Source organism: Labrus mixtus, chromosome 13, assembly GCF_963584025.1.
Source record: "Labrus mixtus chromosome 13, fLabMix1.1, whole genome shotgun sequence".
Taxonomy (NCBI): Eukaryota; Metazoa; Chordata; class Actinopteri; order Labriformes; family Labridae; genus Labrus; species Labrus mixtus.
In genome coordinates this window covers 6,835,950-6,855,261 of record NC_083624.1, presented here as the reverse complement: position 1 = coordinate 6,855,261, position 19,312 = coordinate 6,835,950, and the positions used below count along the sequence as shown (strand labels likewise).

At 40.5% G+C, this 19,312-nt stretch overlaps 2 protein-coding genes across 2 annotated transcripts; both read left to right on the top strand.

Moving 5' to 3' along the window:
- Nucleotides 1–6,255: 6,255 nt before the first annotated feature.
- LOC132986798 (tubulin beta-1 chain-like) lies at nt 6,256–9,466 on the top strand. Its single transcript, XM_061053440.1, has 4 exons — nt 6,256–6,327; nt 7,908–8,016; nt 8,105–8,215; nt 8,294–9,466. Exons 1-4 carry the CDS (start codon nt 6,271–6,273, stop codon nt 9,352–9,354), a joined length of 1,338 nt encoding a protein of 445 aa, XP_060909423.1. The 5' UTR covers nt 6,256–6,270; the 3' UTR covers nt 9,355–9,466.
- Nucleotides 9,467–16,105: 6,639 nt separating this feature from the next.
- On the top strand, nt 16,106–17,165 carry LOC132987534 (glycine N-acyltransferase-like protein 3; the record flags this gene model as incomplete). The annotated part of the gene is made up of 2 exons (XM_061054650.1): nt 16,106–16,272; nt 16,751–17,165. Coding segments are annotated over 2 exons (567 nt in total), but the record flags the coding sequence as incomplete, so codon positions are not given.
- Between the last annotated feature and the right edge of the window lie 2,147 nt (nt 17,166–19,312).

The following is a 19,312-nucleotide window of genomic DNA, read 5'->3' as shown; positions in this document are numbered from 1 at the left end:
TCCATCATGAGCACTTTAGCAAAGCAGCAAACTGTCTTATTAAAAGGCAGAAATCTTCGGCCGGATCCCCGGCTCATGATGAAACAGCCTTCACAGGCCTAGACTGCGCCGGACTTGGAAAGGGAGAGGGGGGAGAGATGGGATAAAATGCAGGAAGAGGGATAGGGAGCAAGGGGGTGGGGGGAGGCAAGCCGTCCATCAACAATCCGGTAGGGGGAGGGGGGTTGTTCTGGCAGGCCGTCAACCAACGATCTCGAGGAGCCTAAGACAGCTCAAGAGCTCCCAGGAAAGTAGGTGGTTAGGGACTGAGATTTACAGATAGATACATGCAGTAATATGATGTACTGCATATGCACAGAGAGAGAGAGAGAGAGAGAGAGAGAGAAGCTCAGGGTGCCAGTTCCCCCGGTAGTCTAAGCCTATAGCAGCATAACTAAGAGCTGGTCTACACCAGCACCAGCCCTAACTATAAGATTTATCAAAAAGGAAAGTTTTAAGTCTATTCTTAAAAATACAGACTGTGTCTGCCTCCCGGACCCCGGCTGGAAGATGATTCCAGAGGAGAGGAGCCCGATAACTGAAGGCTTAACCCCCCGTAGTACACTTGGAGACTGTAGGTACCACTAGCAGGCCTGCACTCTGGGACCGTAATGTTCTCGAGGGACAGTACAGCACTAGTAGCTCCTTAAGATAAGATGGTGCCTGGCCATTTAGAGCTTTGTAAGTGAGAAGAAGGATCTTGAATTCTATTCTAGACTGTATAGGGAGCCAGTGCAGAGAAGCCAACACAGGAGTAATGTGGTCCCTTTTCCTAGTTCTGGTCAGTACACGAGCTGCAGCGTTCTGGACTAGTTGAAGAGTCTTTAGAGACTTACCAGAGCACCCTGAAAAAATAGAGTTACAATAATCCAGTTTGGAGGTAACAAATGCATGAACTAGTTTTTCTGCATCATTTTGCGACAGGATATTCCTGATCTTGGATATATTACGAAGGTGAAAATAGGCTGTTCTTGAAATTTGCCTGATGTGAGAGCTAAAAGACATATCTTGATCAAATAGAACTCCGAGATTCCTAACAATGAATGGGAAAATTAGGCTAGAGCTCTTATAGGCTATTACGATAGTAGAAAACAAAATGAACTACACAATTTGAATTTTAGTACACTGTCCTCTTTTCAGTTGCACCAACAGGTCTTAGGATACACCTGTAAGCTTCAACGGCTTCAACAGTTTATACGGGTCATAAACCAACTTCGCAGTTGTCTGCGTAGCCTAATGTCAGACAGCAAACTTTATTGTGAGCACATTTACAATGTTTTAAAAGGCAATAACGTAAATTTTGTTAGAAAAAACTGTGTTGTTAATTTAGCAAATGAAAAAATCAATCTTGTTTCAATGCATTTCAACTTTCGGACTTTTCAGTGATGAAGTTCATTAGAATATTTCTCAGCAGCTGTAAAGGAGCGGAGAGGACACTCAGTGTTATCAGCTTAAAGTCACTCTTGTGGAAGTAGAATTTAGGCAAATTTTTAGACTAAATGGAAAAATATTGTTTTTCAGCAGATGTCTTAGTTATGACTTTATTAATCTAGCTAAGCATTTGTGTTTTTTATTCAGTAGCCCAGTGCAGGCTCTGGGCTAGCCCGGCCTAGGCCTATTTATTATTTTTGGTAGGCTATAGACTAAATCCCAGATGATCTCTGAAAGCCTCAGCCTGCAGCTCTCGCCGGTATCACGGGAAAAGCATTCAGATCGTGTCATGTAGCCTAAATACACACATTCTCTTTGCTCCGTGTCTGATCAGGACAAAAAGCTATCAGCTATGCTACAAAACCTGCAGTAAAAAGGTGACGGAGAAGGTCTGGCCATATAGCGGCCGTTGTTCACAGACTGTTGTCTAGAGACAGGACGGACGTGCAGCGCTGTTCTTCTCAGGGCTCAAACGCTTCATGCAAGAACTCCAGTGCGCACATCCAGCGCTTTTCTGCTTGGACAAAATACTTGGTGGACACAAAGGCTTCGTAGTTCAGTCCTGTTGGTGCAATAGGTCCGATATAGCCTACTGTAGGCTATCTTTACTGTGTCATAGTCTATACTTTATTATATCCTAATGGTTTCACAACTATTTTCATTGATAAATACTTGAACTATACTATTGACTATACGTGAATAGCCTATGCCATAAAAATGATTTCCCTTTATGATTTAATGTTGACATTTGAAGTGTAGGCCTATCTATCTTTTGCCTTCTTTCCTTCAGAACCTGCTAAAACGTCAAATCTTGGAGAGATTGCGAAGCAAGATGCAATATGTGGTTAGCTGTCCTGGCTTGGATCTTGATTATCTTCATTTCATGGGCACCCATGAATTATTACTCCTCGATTCACTGGCAGAGCAGATGGAGTTGCCATTAGATATATAGTCAATGCCATTAGAGAACTCACAAACCAGGTCAGATGTCAGGTAGACAGTGAGCAACATTTTATTTCTCCCGATATACAGACAGTGCAAGGGGACGACCAAAATTAATAATTGAGCAAGAAAAGTTACAGGCCTTGATAGATACTCAGTTGTCTATACCAACAATTTCAAAACTGTTGGGAGTCAGTCAAGCTACATTATTCTGGTGAATGGCAGAATTTGGGATTTCTGTGACAGAGTCCTACAGCACAATGTCAGACAGCTTTAATGTTAGACACTAAGCTTGACACCTTAGTGTCTAACATTAAAGCTGAAATGCCAAATATTGGCTACAGATTGGTAATGGGAAGACTGAGATCGGCCACAGGGTACAGTCGAACAGAATGAAAGCAGCTATGCATAGAGTAGATGCAGCTGGGATTCTTGCATGCTTGACACAGTTAGGCTGTGTTGTGAGAAGAAGCTACTCTGTAAGAGCCCCCCTATCTCTTGTGCATGTGGATACTAACCACAAACTCATAAGGTAAGTTGCTTTCACATGAAGTTGTCAAATTAATGAATGATCTGTAACAAACGCATATAATATACTAAATTTGACTTTCTCCTATATAGGTACAACGTAGTCATTTTTGGGGGCATAGATGGCTTTTCCAGAAAGGTATTGATTCAAATAATATACAGTATTTTGTGACGCACGGGTTTATGGATAATCTCTCTATGGTTGCATGTAAAACTATTAAATGAAGCCGTTTCAACAAATGATGCTTAGACTTAAGTCATAGTATTATTAAAGTGGTACTTTTATGATCTTTGTCCAGGTCATGTACCTAGAACCTGCCAACAATAATAGGGCATCTATTGGCCTCGCTTTCTTCCTGACCTCCTGTGATGAGAACGGTTTGCCCTCAAGGTAAGTAAAAGACATAGTGCAGTCTGATATGCACACACACAAGTCAATTTGGATGTACTGAATAATAACTGTACATAGAATTTTGCATCTTTTAATACCTCTTCACATATTTCAGGATCAGAGGTGATCAGGGTGTGGAGAACATCGATATTGCCTGATTCATGTTTGCTGTGCGAGGAACTGACAGGGGAAGTTACATTTCTGGAAAAAGCGTCCACAACCAGAGGTCAATTACATCAAATGTTTAGCAAGATAGCCTGAACCTTGACTCAGCATAATTTATCACTGTGTGCAGTTATCAAGACTATAGATATGATGCACTTAATTAATTTAACAACATCAGTCTGAAAACAACTTATTGCCTTATCAGCACATGTAAAATCCATATGAACAAGGGGCTGATTCCATTCCCCAGTACCCCGTTGCTTAAGGATCTCAGTCTCCTGGTCTGACATTGTACTGGACACTGACAGAGAAATTCCAAATTATGCTATTTGATGCAATGCTACAAGTCTGCTTCTCTACAGTTTAGTACTGTATTATACATTTATTTATTATTTAAGTGCCCCTTTTTACAATTTACACTATTCCTCACTCAACAGATAAAACTGTGATTGTTTTTTATGTTACAACTTTTTCATGACAGAATCGAGCGGCTTTGGAGGGACGTGTGGACCGCAGTAACAAGCACATATTATGATGTGCTGCACAGTCTCGAAGAAGAGGGACTGCTAGACATCTCAAACACGTTGCACATCTTCCTGGTGCATTTTGTGTTCCTACCTCGTCTACGCAGTGACCTTCAAACCTTCGTTGAGGGCTGGAACCATCACCCACTCCGCACAGAAGGAAACATGACCCCTCAGCAGTTGTGGCAAATGGGGCTGCTGCAAAACAGCACAGCCGAGGTTGATAATGTTGAGGTGCATGCTTACATTACTGCATTTATCTCTGTTGAACATACAGTCCTCAACAACTGAAACAGCAAGGCCAATTCCTTTGTTATAGGAATTGGCCAACATACATTTTTGCTTAATTGAAACAAGGGTTGTCAAAGTAAAGTTGTTTGTTTGAATCCTAGGATCTGCAAGAACTTGACATTGACTGGGAGCGTGCCCTTCACAGTCATGAGCACCTTCCAGAATGTGGGGTTGTGGTCCCAGATTTCCCCTCACCGCTAAGTGACCAAGATGTGGCAGACCTTCAAGCTGCTGTGGACCCTACAGCATCATCTGACAACCAAGGTCGAGACATTTACTACCACTGTCTTCAAATGTTTCAGTGAACGGTCATTTTATGTCAATTAGAGGCCTCTATAGTGCAAATAGTGTTGTTAAGTTTGGGGATCAAGAACGCACACGCACACACACAAAACACACACACACACACACACACACACACACACACTATATACTGTATATATAATTGCTATAAATCAATCTTAATGTTGTGTTAATGTTCATATTACTGTTTATTGTGTACTGTCCGAATATTTTGACAAATTGTATTTTTATGCTTTAGCAACGTTGTTATAGTTACTTTCATGCCAATAAAGCCCCATTGAATTGAATTGACTATATTAATAAGGGTTACAATGTTACTTAAATGTTTATATTTCACTGGAAGTTAAGAACAAATCCATATTTGTAAAGAAACGTACAAATAATTGTTATTGCAGAAAGGAAACGCCAACACCTTATCCTTTTAGTGTGGTATGGAGCTCAATGAAAAATCAATACATCACAGAACAGAACAGAAAGTTGTCAAAAGAAAGGAGTACACAAACAGAATATCAAAGAACTGCAGTTTGTAGAAATAACTGAGAAAGTTTAAAAAGAAATGTCCTTTGTGAAAGAGTGTAAACACAGTTAACTACCAGGCCTGATCTCAGATCAAGGTTTTAGACCACAAAGATCCAGTTTATATCTGAGGAAATACATAGTCCTGTTTTCAAACCCCATATTTTTTTATTTAAAAAATCATTAATTCTGCTTACAATATTAGTGTCTTGATGATAATCAGTTTCTTTTTACGAGGTTAAGTTATTGTCGTAACCTTCGATACACCAGAAGGTCCTTACTTTATTTCAAAATAAAAGCAGTCAAACAGGACGTGAAGATCTCTCAGTTTAAGACAATGCATAATAATGTGTGTGTAATTTTATTTTTGAATATATAGATTTACATATATACGGTACATACACTGTATATATATTATAGCACTTAATTAAAACCCAAGTTATAAGTAGGCTACATAAAAACTATAAAATCGTCATGAATCAAAAAAAGTTATCAAGTCAAAGTGAAAAATTAATGAACACAGTTTAAGATATAAAGATATATTTTCACAATAGATGTACATTTTTTATTTAATAAATGGTTCTGTTCTTTTTAGCCGTTAAATATGTTTTAATATCGAGTAGACCAACAGTGTATTTTTGTTTTAAATATTTAAAATTGACTCGACGTTTTATAACTAGATACAGTCAAAATAGTTTATTAAGAGGTCGATGAGTTTAATAAAAATAATATATAATAATATAATATAATATATATATAATAATATTTACAGTCTATGGCTTGCATGCGGCTGTGAAATGAATTAAATCTGTTGTCGGTGTCGCATTTCTTTTCCGCCATCATGAGGGACGTAGGCCAACGTCATGGCCAACGTCGACAGATTAGACGGTAGTCATACGTTTGACACGAATGTGATTGACAGACACACTGGACCAATAGTGGAGAAGACACGGACGATTTCATTGGTCTAAATCTGTTCGTGTACATCAATCATAAAGAAATGAGCCAACCAACGTTCGAGCTGAGGGGTACAGGGAGGGGCTCAGCTGTAGTATAAAAGAGATGGTTGCGCCGTTGGTACAGGATAACAGACACTTTAAGTCACTCATCGAAGCAGTCAGTCTGCCAAAGAAAAACAAAATGAGGGAAATTGTGCATCTCCAGGCCGGTCAGTGCGGAAACCAGATTGGCGCCAAGGTTAGTACAGCTTTTTATGTTTTTTTGTGCGGTTGAAATCGATGTATTTTATAAAAGAAACGCGCGTCCTCTGTGCTACTTTGTGCCCTACTTATGAAAATGTTACTTTAACGTTTAATCCAAACCTAAAATCTCAAGAGCTGCCCTTATGGGTTGTGATGCGTCGAATTGTGACGAATATAAATCGATTTTACTTAATTTACAAATCTGATAAATTGTGTTAAACCGTTAGGTATCAGTTAACCACTGCGGGTGATTAAAATCATTATTTTCATCTTATTCGGTGACGTAATCGTTCCCGCAATGCGAAATATAGGAAATGAGTGTTTTCTCTCGTCTTGGGCTGTAATGTAAATTGAACAAAGGTCTGCGTGTTTATGATTAAAACAAAAAGAAATGTCCGCAGTTGTGACCATGTTGGCGGTTAATGACGTTGCTAGTCGCAGCCAATCGGCCATGAGGAAGTTGTAGTTGAACAATTATCTAATTCGTGAGTAACCCATCCGGGTACTTTGCCCAAACGATGCCAGCCCCTCCCCTTTCTGGGTGAAATAATTCCATCTGAATGAATGGCGGTTAATGGACAAGTTGGGGTCATTATCGATTTAAAGTCTTAAAAAATGAAAACCGTACTTTAAAACTGCAAGTATGAGCCTAAATCTGATGACCAGTGATGTAAACATTTAAAATATGACATTTCTGAACAGAGATCGGCATCATAACGGTATAAAATTAACCATGTATGCGAGTGTCTGTTCAGTCTCTTCTGTCAAACGAGTCATCAGAGGGAGCTGACTTTAAACACCTGAGTAATTATTAACCGTGTTACCTGAGAGGGATCTTTATTTTTAAAGAATAACACATGTAAAGTCACCTGGATGATATTAAAACCTTTTGTATTCATACGTGAGTGTAAATAATGATGAGTGGTGTTATATCGAGCTAGAGAACTTTTCATTTTGACATTTATTTTTCAGTTAGAGGATTTGGTGTAGTGTTCCTTCGTTTAGAGACATTTTCACCAACATATTTATGATGTGACAGTTGAAACGTTGTTAATACGTTAGTGACTGAATGTGAAGAATCTGATAACAGACTTCACTTCTGTCACAGAGCGATCGCTGCTTTAAAGCTAGCAGGAACATGCCAGCGGTCCCACAATTTACCGCTTTAATCCTCTCTAGTTTCAGTCCAAAAACACACAGCTCTTCTTTTACCCTCCTCTGTCCTTTGTAAATGAAAACCCGATACTGAATTGTGTTTTTAAAATCGTTTGAAGTACAAAAAGCTTTGCAATCGCGTTTAATCGCACGGCTTCCAGTGTTTCCTAATATGCCGCCGAAACATTCTCGGGGCTTGTTTTCACCCAAACGGGGGCGTGGTCACTCTCGCGAGCCGGAAGTGACGTTCAACTGCTCTTCTAAATCAACCTCTATAGAACTGCTACATCAGCTTTAAAAATGAAAGAAACCGATACATAATGACCTGCATCCACTTTCCATTACTGCCTACTCATTCCCCTGTCACTTGTTTATGTTTTATCAGCCAACAATGTCTTCATACATTTTATTATATTTCAGTTTTGGGAGGTGATCAGTGATGAGCACGGCATTGACCCAACTGGCACATACAACGGTGACAGTGACCTGCAGCTAGACAGGATCAATGTCTACTACAATGAAGCCACAGGTAAGGTTGAATTAGATGTTTTAATAGGCATAAACTTTTTGGCTTTTTTGTGAACATTACCCTACCTATACCTATATGCTTCTTGAAGGTGGCAAATATGTTCCTCGTGCTGTGCTGGTGGATCTAGAGCCAGGAACCATGGACTCTGTGAGATCCGGACCCTTCGGCCAGGTCTTCAGGCCAGACAACTTTGTTTTTGGTAATTGTTCATTTGTCCTTACATTCCTAGCTACCTCTCATTGTGCATTTAAGTACTGTTAAGCTTAATTCCTTCTAGGCCAGAGTGGTGCTGGCAACAACTGGGCCAAAGGTCACTACACGGAGGGTGCAGAGCTGGTGGACTCTGTCCTGGATGTAGTGAGGAAGGAGGCAGAGAGCTGTGACTGCCTGCAGGGCTTCCAGCTCACACACTCTCTTGGTGGTGGTACTGGCTCTGGGATGGGCACACTGCTCATCAGCAAAATCCGTGAAGAGTACCCCGACCGTATTATGAACACCTACAGCGTGGTGCCCTCACCCAAAGTATCAGACACAGTCGTTGAGCCCTACAACGCCACACTGTCAGTCCACCAGCTTGTAGAAAACACAGACGAAACCTTCTGTATTGACAACGAGGCTCTGTATGACATCTGTTTCCGCACCCTTAAACTTACAACCCCCTCATATGGTGACCTCAACCACCTCGTCTCTGCCACCATGAGCGGCGTTACCACCTGCCTCAGGTTCCCCGGACAGCTCAATGCCGACCTGAGGAAGCTGGCTGTAAATATGGTGCCATTCCCTCGTCTGCACTTTTTCATGCCAGGCTTCGCTCCCCTCACAAGTCGAGGCAGCCAGCAGTACAGGGCCCTCACTGTACCAGAGCTCACCCAGCAGATGTTCGACACAAAGAACATGATGGCTGCCTGCGACCCACGTCACGGCCGCTACCTGACGGTGGCCGCTATCTTCCGTGGCCGCATGTCCATGAAGGAGGTGGATGAACAGATGCTGAACGTGCAGAACAAAAACAGCAGCTACTTCGTTGAATGGATCCCCAACAACGTGAAGACCGCTGTCTGTGACATTCCTCCCCGTGGACTCAAGATGGCTGCCACGTTCATCGGCAACAGCACAGCCATCCAGGATCTGTTCAAGCGCATCTCTGAGCAATTCACAGCTATGTTCAGGCGCAAAGCTTTCCTCCATTGGTACACCGGGGAGGGTATGGATGAGATGGAGTTCACCGAGGCTGAGAGCAACATGAACGACCTGGTGTCAGAGTACCAGCAGTACCAGGACGCCACCGCCGAGGAGGAGGGAGAGTTTGAGGAGGAAGGCGAGGAGGAGCTTGCCTAAACCTTAAATTGTCCAAAGCTTTGCTGGCAAATCTGCCATGAAAATGTAACGCTCCAACTAAGTGTTTTCAGTGTTCTGTCTGCTGTTCATGTCAATAAAAGTTTCTTCTGCATTTTTGAAGTCTTAATGTGTTTAATAGTATTCACAGGCTACTTTCAAATTAATGCGCTATAACTGTGAAGTCAAAGTATTTCTTAGAGTAGAGGCTCTACACTGTAGAGAAGGTGTAGTTGCATGGCTGCTGTTTTGCCAGAAATACAGAAGTAAACAAATATTTAAAATCTGTTATGTGACTTAAATGAAAAGTAGTAAGATCATGATGGAGATTCTGGATATAAATGGTTCATTCAATGTTCTGATCTTATTTTTATTCATTGTAGATAAAGGTGCTGCTAAAATTTAGACAGAGCACATAATTACACTAAAAAGTAATAAAATGATTAAATTACAAGCTGAAAGGAAAGTGTTCATCAGATATCACATGCAGTGTTTGGCGTTTGAATTCTACTGATAGTTTGAAGGTAACATACTGATTATCCAGCTTACTAATAAAATGATGCATCTTAAACCACCTCTGCAGACATTTCCATACTGTCGCTCAGTCTGACAGTTCTTGGTTTTGGTCGGTAGGTGGCAGTGTTGGCTAAACCACTCTCTTCTAAACGCAGTAGGTCAGGATGCTCACAGCCAAGGCCAGCAGAGTCCAACAGCACACCTTCTTCACCTGGCTCTCCAAGCCCTGCTTCGCTCCAAAGCGCGACACAAAGCCGCTCTGTCAACAACAAACAAGTAGATTGAACTCTCAATGAACGCAGACATGTGCTGTAATCATTCAGATTTCTAAGGAACACATTTTAACCTGAATTCTTACTTTAAATCAGAAAGGTTGTTGATACAACTCGGATTAAAAAGTCTCAAGAAACCTGTATTTTACAGTTATGATTTTACCCAATTAGTTTGTAGATCTCTAAACACAGTTAGGACAGCTGTTCGTGTTGTTACTGAATATACTAAACACTTAATAAAAGAATCTGAATGTTCTCTACATGTTTGTATGCTCCTGCAACAGCAGCTCAACAGATATGACTGATCAACATTTTTATCAAAAATAGATCATTGTGGGAAAAAGCAGATTCAAGTTACATGAAAAAAACATGCAGACATTCTCTGGGGCGGCATTAAACCTTCAAGCTAAAGCTAATGTTCCTGTACCTATACACAACATCCTTGCCTTTTGGGTTATACTTTCTTTTTTACAAAGGTTTATTTCTTTATGTCTTTATTTGAGAGACAGGACAGAGTAAGAAATCAGGGCGAGAGAGTGGGGAACAACATGCCGCAGGTCGGATTCAAGCCTAGGACTGTAGACTGTCCCTCTTTTGGTAGTCCTATCCAAAAAACATTTTCAAATAAATGTTCATGATGCTCCATTTCTTCATAAATGCTGAAAATCTAAATATGAAACTTTTGCATGCCATGTTTGTCTTTAAGCTTAAAAGGTGATCTCCCAAAGTTCTGTTTACAGCATGTGTCTACAACCCGAGGAGGCAGATTGCAGGTCTTAGCATATTAATTGCCTGGTTAACCAAATAATGATACCATACACTGAAACTGAACATTTTTTAGCCCATACCTGAAATGACCTTTATCCAAATCTGAAAGGGAATAGTTCAGTCTCCTGCCATTTGATCCCTTCTCAAAGAATTTCTGTTCAATGCCTGCAATCATTCCTTAAACATGATAAAAAATATTTTGAACGGTAAATTTGCTGATAAAATTCCCAATTACACAACTTGCATATATAAAATATTAACAGTGTTTAATGTCACTCTGAAACCTTTTCAAATTATTCTCAGGGCAAAACATTGATATAAGTTGTATCCTATGCTTACCTGTCAGAAATTCCTTGTGAAGAGCCCCTGTGTCAATGCCTAAAAAGAGGACTCTCAGCTGGTTGGCTGGTGATGCTTTTTTTTTGTCGCTGCCATTACACAAGACCCCTCTCAAACATGCTCTGGCGAGACACTGCGATGTCAAAGTTTTTTCCATCTGTGTTAACAGCATGTGCAATTGCCCTCATAACGTCATCAAGACTTAAGAAGGGAAGAAAGAAGGAAAAGAGACGAATACTTGCATGGTGCAGACTATGATGAGAGAAAGATGCTATAACCCCTAAATCTTAGGGCTGGGTACAGTGCAGGATATTTAGAGACAAAATAATAGTTGAATATTGTCTGCAGGGGTCCCCAACCACTGGCCCTCAGACTGTGGTACACAGCATTTGGTTGTTTTAAAAATCAGTATTTAAACATGAAAACCAAGAAGGAAGCAGGAGGGTGAATGTAATTGTCATAAACAGTATGTACTGCATTATGTTCTGTTGTTTAATTTTCATGAAATAGTGAACCTTATTATTACATGTCAAATTGTAAATTATTTTCATTGATATTTAAAATTAATATTTGAAGTAAAAGTTAAAAGATGAAAACATAAACTTTAAAGTGATTAGGTCACATATGGCCGAAGCTGCTGCCCAGTCCTTGCAGTCAAAAAGGTTGGGGACCACTGCATTATAGAAATGGTTACAATGTCTTCAGGGCATCCAATTTTCCAAAATTCTACATGCATTTCTGGAATATACTTCTGTCCATATCAAGAATGTATTTTGTGTTTTATATTTAACAGAAAAGGTTATGTAATTTGAAAACAAGATTACAGGTAGATACCAAACAAGCCTGATTTTAAATAATTATTAAAGTGTAAGGTATTATTTTATTAATCAGAGTGTGAACTAAATGTCATGTTAGCTGCATACATACTTTTGAATTTCCTCTGCAGCACATTTTGAAACATCTTCCACCCTGGAAGGCATTTCCTCCACACTGTCAAGTAAATGATGAACATTACAAAAGAGTGTCTGTTAAGTTGTTGCATTATAAGGTAATGCCCTTAAAAATCAGGACTTTCTATTAGAAGAGTGCTTAATTATCTGTGGACAAACAAAAACCAAACTTATCCTTAACCTTTAATTACCTTGTCCTTAATTATTCAGTATTTCACACCAAACACACATGTTCATCTCTCATAGAGAAAAAAGGGGTCTATTTTTTACCTGTCTCCACACACGCTTGCATGGACTTCTAAATAGTCCATTGGAAATTCCACCTGACATACTGGACAGGCAGCCTAAATGCAAACACAGTCAAACAGAATGACAAGAAAATGATTTAAATTCATTTATAACTGATACTGGTTGTATAACAATTTGATCTTTATAGGGTTGGTATTCAATATTTTTGTTTTACTGTATTCACTGTCATGGTTGTGCATATCCCTGGTGTAGATTCTTCCAGAACTGACTCAACCATCATTATATCAGGGGAACCCTAAAAAAGACATTTGAGTTACACTTAAATCTTAATGTGAAATAATCTGAGATATCCAAAAGCTGTGCAAAGTTTGAAATACTTCTCCATGGAGATCATAGTCGTCCCCCGACGATTGCTGTTCTACACAGGACTTTATGTGAACAGCCAAAACTTGCAAAGGCATGCCAGAACCGCATACTTTGCAAGTGGCCTTGGGCATCTTATGGAACTCATGCGCATCTGCTGGAAGAGGGGATGTATCCAATTCATCCTGGAGTGGCACAATATAAATGGTGTTCTTCCCTCCTCCAGTCTGTATTTTTTTAAAAGCTGCATTGTACCCCTCAGCTTCTGGGGGGATAACTGAAAGTCTCCTTTGTCCAGATCCACCTGAAATAAGCCATAAGTGAACGTTAAGAGAATAAGGCAATAAATAAATAATTAGACAGTTCAAAGCGTTTTTAAAAGATTTATATTACCAAGTGCTTTGTAAAGCAGCCAGCCTCCTAATAAACTGCCAATCTTAGGATACTGGCAGGCCAGGAGTCTTGAAATCTGTTCAAAGCACAATTTGCCACATTATATCAAGGCAGTTCATCTTTCACTGTTCTTTCAAATACCGGTACTTACATTGTATGTTTTCATTTGTAGAACTGCAGGGTCACAGTCCTGTCACTGATGTCCTTGTTACATAGAGGTAGAAATCGTTTTCATAGTTGCTGTTATTTGTAGTGTTCGCAACTTTACAATCGGTGGCCTACTCGTGCAGTTTGGACGGCATCAGTCTGTTAACAGAGACTGCAGTCTGTCATGTAGTCCACATAATTTACTTGTAAACCTGTAGAGCAGATGATCATTTTCAATTGTTTTTGTTTATTGTCCGTCCACTTGTTTGCGCAATGGCACGTTACCGGACTCTCGCTCGTGAATCTCTTTCCCTCTCGTGTGCGCGGACCAGACCTTATCTTTGAATGCATGTTTTTGACATAATGAGGGAGAGAAGCTTCTGAAAACGGAGGTCTGCGCTGCAAGCTCCTCCCCCCGGACCTTACTGCGCAGACTCTGGCTCCAAATGACGTCAAAATCGCAAGTGGGAACAGCTACAGTGCGCAACCACTGGGCTGAACGTTGTGTCGATCTGGGCCAGAAGCCGGTTTCCCCCTGACGCTGATTCCACAAGTTTGAAGTTGTGAGCAACACTTTGAATTGCCTTGTTGCCATAATGTACCTTACGAACAAACTTGCCTATCTGAAACGCCTTACCTCTCTTGCCACCATAAATGTGTTAGCCGAGATGGCGCCGCTCATTAGAAAAACCAGATTGTCCTCTACAGGGCCCAACAGGTTTTAGAAATATCCTTTGGAGATTAATGTCCCACACAGAGGACAAACATAAATTGCTGGGTTGAAGGACTATAGTCCACATGTAGGCGTTCTTTTTTAATGTAGCTTTCTCTCTGTGTTTTGGCCTTTGGTATGCAAAATGCATTTTAGGTCGCTGAAAATGTACATTTGGAAAACTCCTTCCAGGGTGAAGATTTTCAGGAACTCTGTTTATGTGTAGATGAGGAAATATTTGGGGCTTGTAATGTGACACTCTCCTGCATTTTACATCAGTGTGCAACATGTTCACTAACGTTTACATGAGATTTACGTATATATGTGACCTTTAATACCCAGACACATCGACACAATCACATGCTGTTAAAATGTGTTTAATTTTTAAACATTGTGTGTTTCATGAGGTAATTTTGATGATAATGCATTACAAAGTTGTTTCACTAAAAGTGAAATCGGAAACACAGACTTTTAAAAGATTATCACATTTACAGTCGTAAACAGTTTACAAAGATAAGAAGCCATTTGAAATGATACAGCTCTTGTGCTTTATCTACAGGAAATCTAAATCTGGAAGAAGGCAGAGCGTAGTGGAGGGAACAGAGGAGTGACATTTCAAACATAAATGTAAAAGTCACATATCCTCCTCTTCTTCAGTTTCAATAAGTCTCAGAGCTCCTCAAAACATGTGTGTGAAGTTTCTTGTTCTAAATCCACTCTGATCCTGTATTTGATCATGTCTATAAATCCCTCTATTTCAGCCCTGCTCAGAACAGGCTGTTTGGAGATTTTCCCTTCATGACATCACAAAGGGCAGTAGCCCCTCCCCCAGGTGGGTGACACTCCCACAGCTAGGTGTTTGTTCTGTCCTCTGAGTCTGCCTTCTCACCGTAAACAATAGGACATGGAGCGAGAAAGTACCGAGTACACACAAGCCCTTCCAGAGAGGGGGCGTGGTCAGACACCGCTCATTTACATATTTAAAGGTACAGACACAGAAACAGCCTGTTCTGAGCAGGGCTTGAAAATAAGAATAATTCCTGCATAACTCAATGACAGAAAATAACTGAGAATAAACCCAGAAATCTGATTGTCTGTGTGACGATTTATCTTCTTCACTGCCCTGAAGGTGTAAATTAGTTTTTAAAGTTCTGCACTTTATTGTGTTCAAAGTCCTTCTATTGTTTGGAGATATCATGAAGTGATCTGAGAAAGGCCTGGCACGATCTCACTTCATCTTTCTGCACCACAAAGAGTCAAAGTGCAGAGATAAGTAACCTGCTGTCATCGTAGTATGTGACTGATTAAAGGGCCGTCATGTGAAAACGAAGTCACTCTGCTGTTCATCTAACTCCACTGGCTCCCAGTTACTGCTCCCATCAAATTTAAAACTCTGCTGCTCGCTTACAAAACAGCGACAAAAACGTCTCCTCCTTACTTTAACTCTCTGATCCAGGTCTACACTCCCTCCCCCCCACTACCCTCTGCCAATGAAAGGCGTCTGATACAACCTTCACAACAGGGTCCTAAGTCTCTGACTAGACTCTTCTCTCTGTCGCCCCCCGGTGGTGGAATGAACTTCCAAACTCCATGTGATCTGCAGAGTCCCTCTGCACCTTTAAGAAAAAGCTAAAGACCCAGCTCTTTCATGAATACCTACTAACTTAATGATGATGGTCTCCATATTATTGATGATGATGATGGTAATGACGATGGTTTTTGTTTGATAACGACGACTTATAAGATGGTTTCTATACTGATTAGAGCTCTCAAGAACTGCTGTCGATGTTGTGCTCTGCCTCTGGTCACTTCCTGTCAGCACCTGTGGTCACTTCCTGTCAGCACCTGTGGTCACTTCCTGTCAGCACCTGTGGTCACTTCCTGTCAGCATCTGTTTGTCCGATCAGACTTAAAGCTGTTTGCTGTTTGTTTCGTACTCTCTGATGTACGTCGCTTTAGATATAAGCATCTGATAAATGAATTGTAGGAGACTTAAAGAAAGACAAAAACAAAGCAGGGTTGACACACTTTTTAAAAATGCTTTTTTCCGTAAATGTAATTATTATCTGCATGATTCTGTCCAAGGATTCGATCATCGCCACATCGGGTTATTCAAAGCAGTGGCATCAGAAAAAGAAGTGCCCGGACGAGAGCTGGCCGTGTGTCAAGTGAAGATACTGGAGGACGTTTCCAAGCTTCCTGATATAGACAGGTATTGCCTGTGCATACAGTGACTCCTTTACGATGTCCTGATTTAAGATTTTGCTCTCAGACTGCAGGAGGCTCAGGATCATTATTATGTCCGATTGATCCCTCGGAGGAATCTCAAAAATATCTTGTATTGTGACGGTTTTACAGAGTCCCTCTTGACCGTTTGACATTCAAGGGTAATTATCTGGAGGATTTCATCAGCACTTTGTAGGTGCATTCATGAAACGGCAACCAAAACTTGAAAATCCAGTCAGAGGACAGGTTCTCTGGACAGGGTCGCCACCACATGTTTCACATGAAGAAACAGGAGTGCATGAACAGAATGTGCAGCACAGACTAAAATAACCCATAGCTCAGTAAACTTTGGGTGGAAGTTGAGTAAGTTTGAGTGTAGCTCACTGACATCAGTCTGATGAGCTGCACTTGTAAGCTTGGCTCGCAGGTGGAAATAGCACATGATTAACAAAATTCTTCTTCAGCTCGGGGATGTCACTCAGCTCTCTGGACAAGTCACACATCAGCTTGGTGAATCAGACGGGGAAGTTTTCAAAGAGCGATCGGGCTCTCGTTCTGATTAGAAACATGATCCTAAACTTCCCCTCCTGCTGCGTGCTGGATGACGAAGGTCAGCCCGTGTCCTGGATCCTGGTGTATAATAAATTCTCCATGGGCATGCTGTACACGCTGCCTGAGCACAGAGGGAAAGGTTATGCCAAAGTCCTGATCTGCAGCATGGCGAGGAGGCTCCACGCTGAGGGGTACCCTGTGTACACCTTCATCCAGGAGGGGAACACGCTCTCCCACAGGCTCTTTACAAAGCTGGGCTTCACTGAGGCGCCCTCATACAGAGGGGCGTGGTTTGAGTTCAATGAGTTTTAAATACTTACAGCAGGGTTTTATATTCCACAGGAAATATCTCAAATGAAACGCTGACAAAACTGAAATTGCCAATCTCTGTCTCGGTTGTTTCTCTTTTCTCTGTTCATTGGATGATTGCTGCGCTGTTGTTTTATTTTTCATGCTTTTTTAATAGGATTTTATTTTTGTGTATTTGACTGTTGGGATTTGTCTTTTTTCTGTAAAGCACTTTGTGACGTTGGTTTTGATAAGTGCTTTATAAATAAAATGTATTATTATTATTATTATTATTATTAGGATCAGCGGAAACTTCACAGAGATGATTTGGGGAGCTTTGATTAAACTTGTTGAAAAGGAGGATAATGTGTCACTTTTAAGATTCTGGACTTTCTAAGTTGTGTGATTTGATAGATAGATAGATAGATAGATATACTTTATTGTCTGTCCCAACAGAGACAGAAATTCTCCTTCGACAAGGCTCGAACAATAAACACAACTTACATTAAAAACAGAAAGTGCAGTGAGTTAAAAGAGGACTGAAAAACAACAGTTTCTAAAAAGGCGGGTCTATTTGATTTTGTTCAGAATGGTTATTGCAGCGGGAATGAAGGATTTTTTGTAGATGTTTTTCCGGGCCAGAGGGACTTTGTAGCGTCTGCCTGATGGCAGCGATTATACAGTTCGAAAAGGGTAGTTTGTGGTGAACCGATAATTTTGCTGGCCTGATTAACGATGCGGGAGAGTTTGGTTTTGTGTTTGGTGGTGAGGGAGTTGTACCAGGATGAGATGTTAAAAGTGAGGATGGATTCAATAAGTGATCTGTAAACCAGAGTTAAAATGTGTTTGCTGACATTAAAAGTCCTCAGTTTCCTCATCAGGTGGAGTCTCTGTTGTGATTTCTTGTAGACAGAGTCAGCATGCTGTGAAAAGGAGAGACAGGTGTCAATCTCTGTTCCCAGATATTTAAAAGAAAGAACCTGCTCTACAAGCTGACCCTGGATTGTGAGTGGTTGGAAGAGAGGTGATGGTGATTTTCTCTCTGCCCCCACAGCACAACTCCTTAGTCTTTGTGATGTTGAGCTCCAGTGAGTCTTCTCCAATTGTCTGGACCAGGTTGTTGACTGCCTGCTGGTATTGAGTCAGGGTAGTGGTGTCAGTCAGTTGCGCAACCAGGGCCATGTCATCTGCATACTTAAAAAGTGTAATTTCTTCACTGTTGCAGGAGATGTTGTTTGTGTAAACCGAGAAGAGAAAGGGAGATAAAACACAACCCTGGGGAAGACCTGTGTTTAAAACCAGTTTACTGGAATTAAAACCATTTAAAAACACCTGTTGTAGTCTTTCATGTAAAAAACTCTTAATCCATAAAACCAGTGTGGGGTGGACATGAAGGTCCCAGAGGCGGCGCAACAGAGTGTCTGTGTGTACAGTATTAAAAGCAGAGGAGAAATCCACAAATAGAATCCTAGTGTGGGGATGTGCAGAGTCAAAGTATTTGGTGACAGTGTCTAAAAGTGTGAGACTTGCATCCTCTACACCACGTTTTGCTTTATAGGCAAATTGTAGGGGATCAAGTTTGTTAGACAACATTTTAGACAGATGGTCACACACTATGGATGTTGTAGAATCTGAGTCCCATTTTTGTTTTTGAGAGAGTTATTGCTTCATGAAATAGCCTCGTCAAAAAGCTGAAATATTGCGGAGGCCAGATGAGCAAAAAATTAAAAATCTGTTTGATGTGTTTTAGCAAATGTTTGTCTCAAAACTTTGTAGAAAAATGTTGAAATGTTGTTTGATTTTATTAGATTCTGTTTTAATATTATTACTATGCAGTAATAGTTATAATAATAATTGTGGTAATTAAATTATCATGTATTTACTTCAGTTATTAATGTTACTTGAGTGTGAAACATTCAAATATATCAAACAAATATATTTAAATGATATTTATATCTGACTATATTTGTATTCTTCCTCTCTGAAAGTGACGTCATGTTAAACTGCTGAGTCATCTTAAACGGATCCATCCAATCCATTAAAATTCCGCCTGGATCAACACCGCCCCCGTGTGGCTGAAAGGAGAACACAGAAACATAAGAGGTCACTGTAAATCTCGATGTGTTGTTTTTTCCTCTTCACTTCATCTGTCACTAAAAGTCAGGTTTTCAGAGAACTCATTAAAG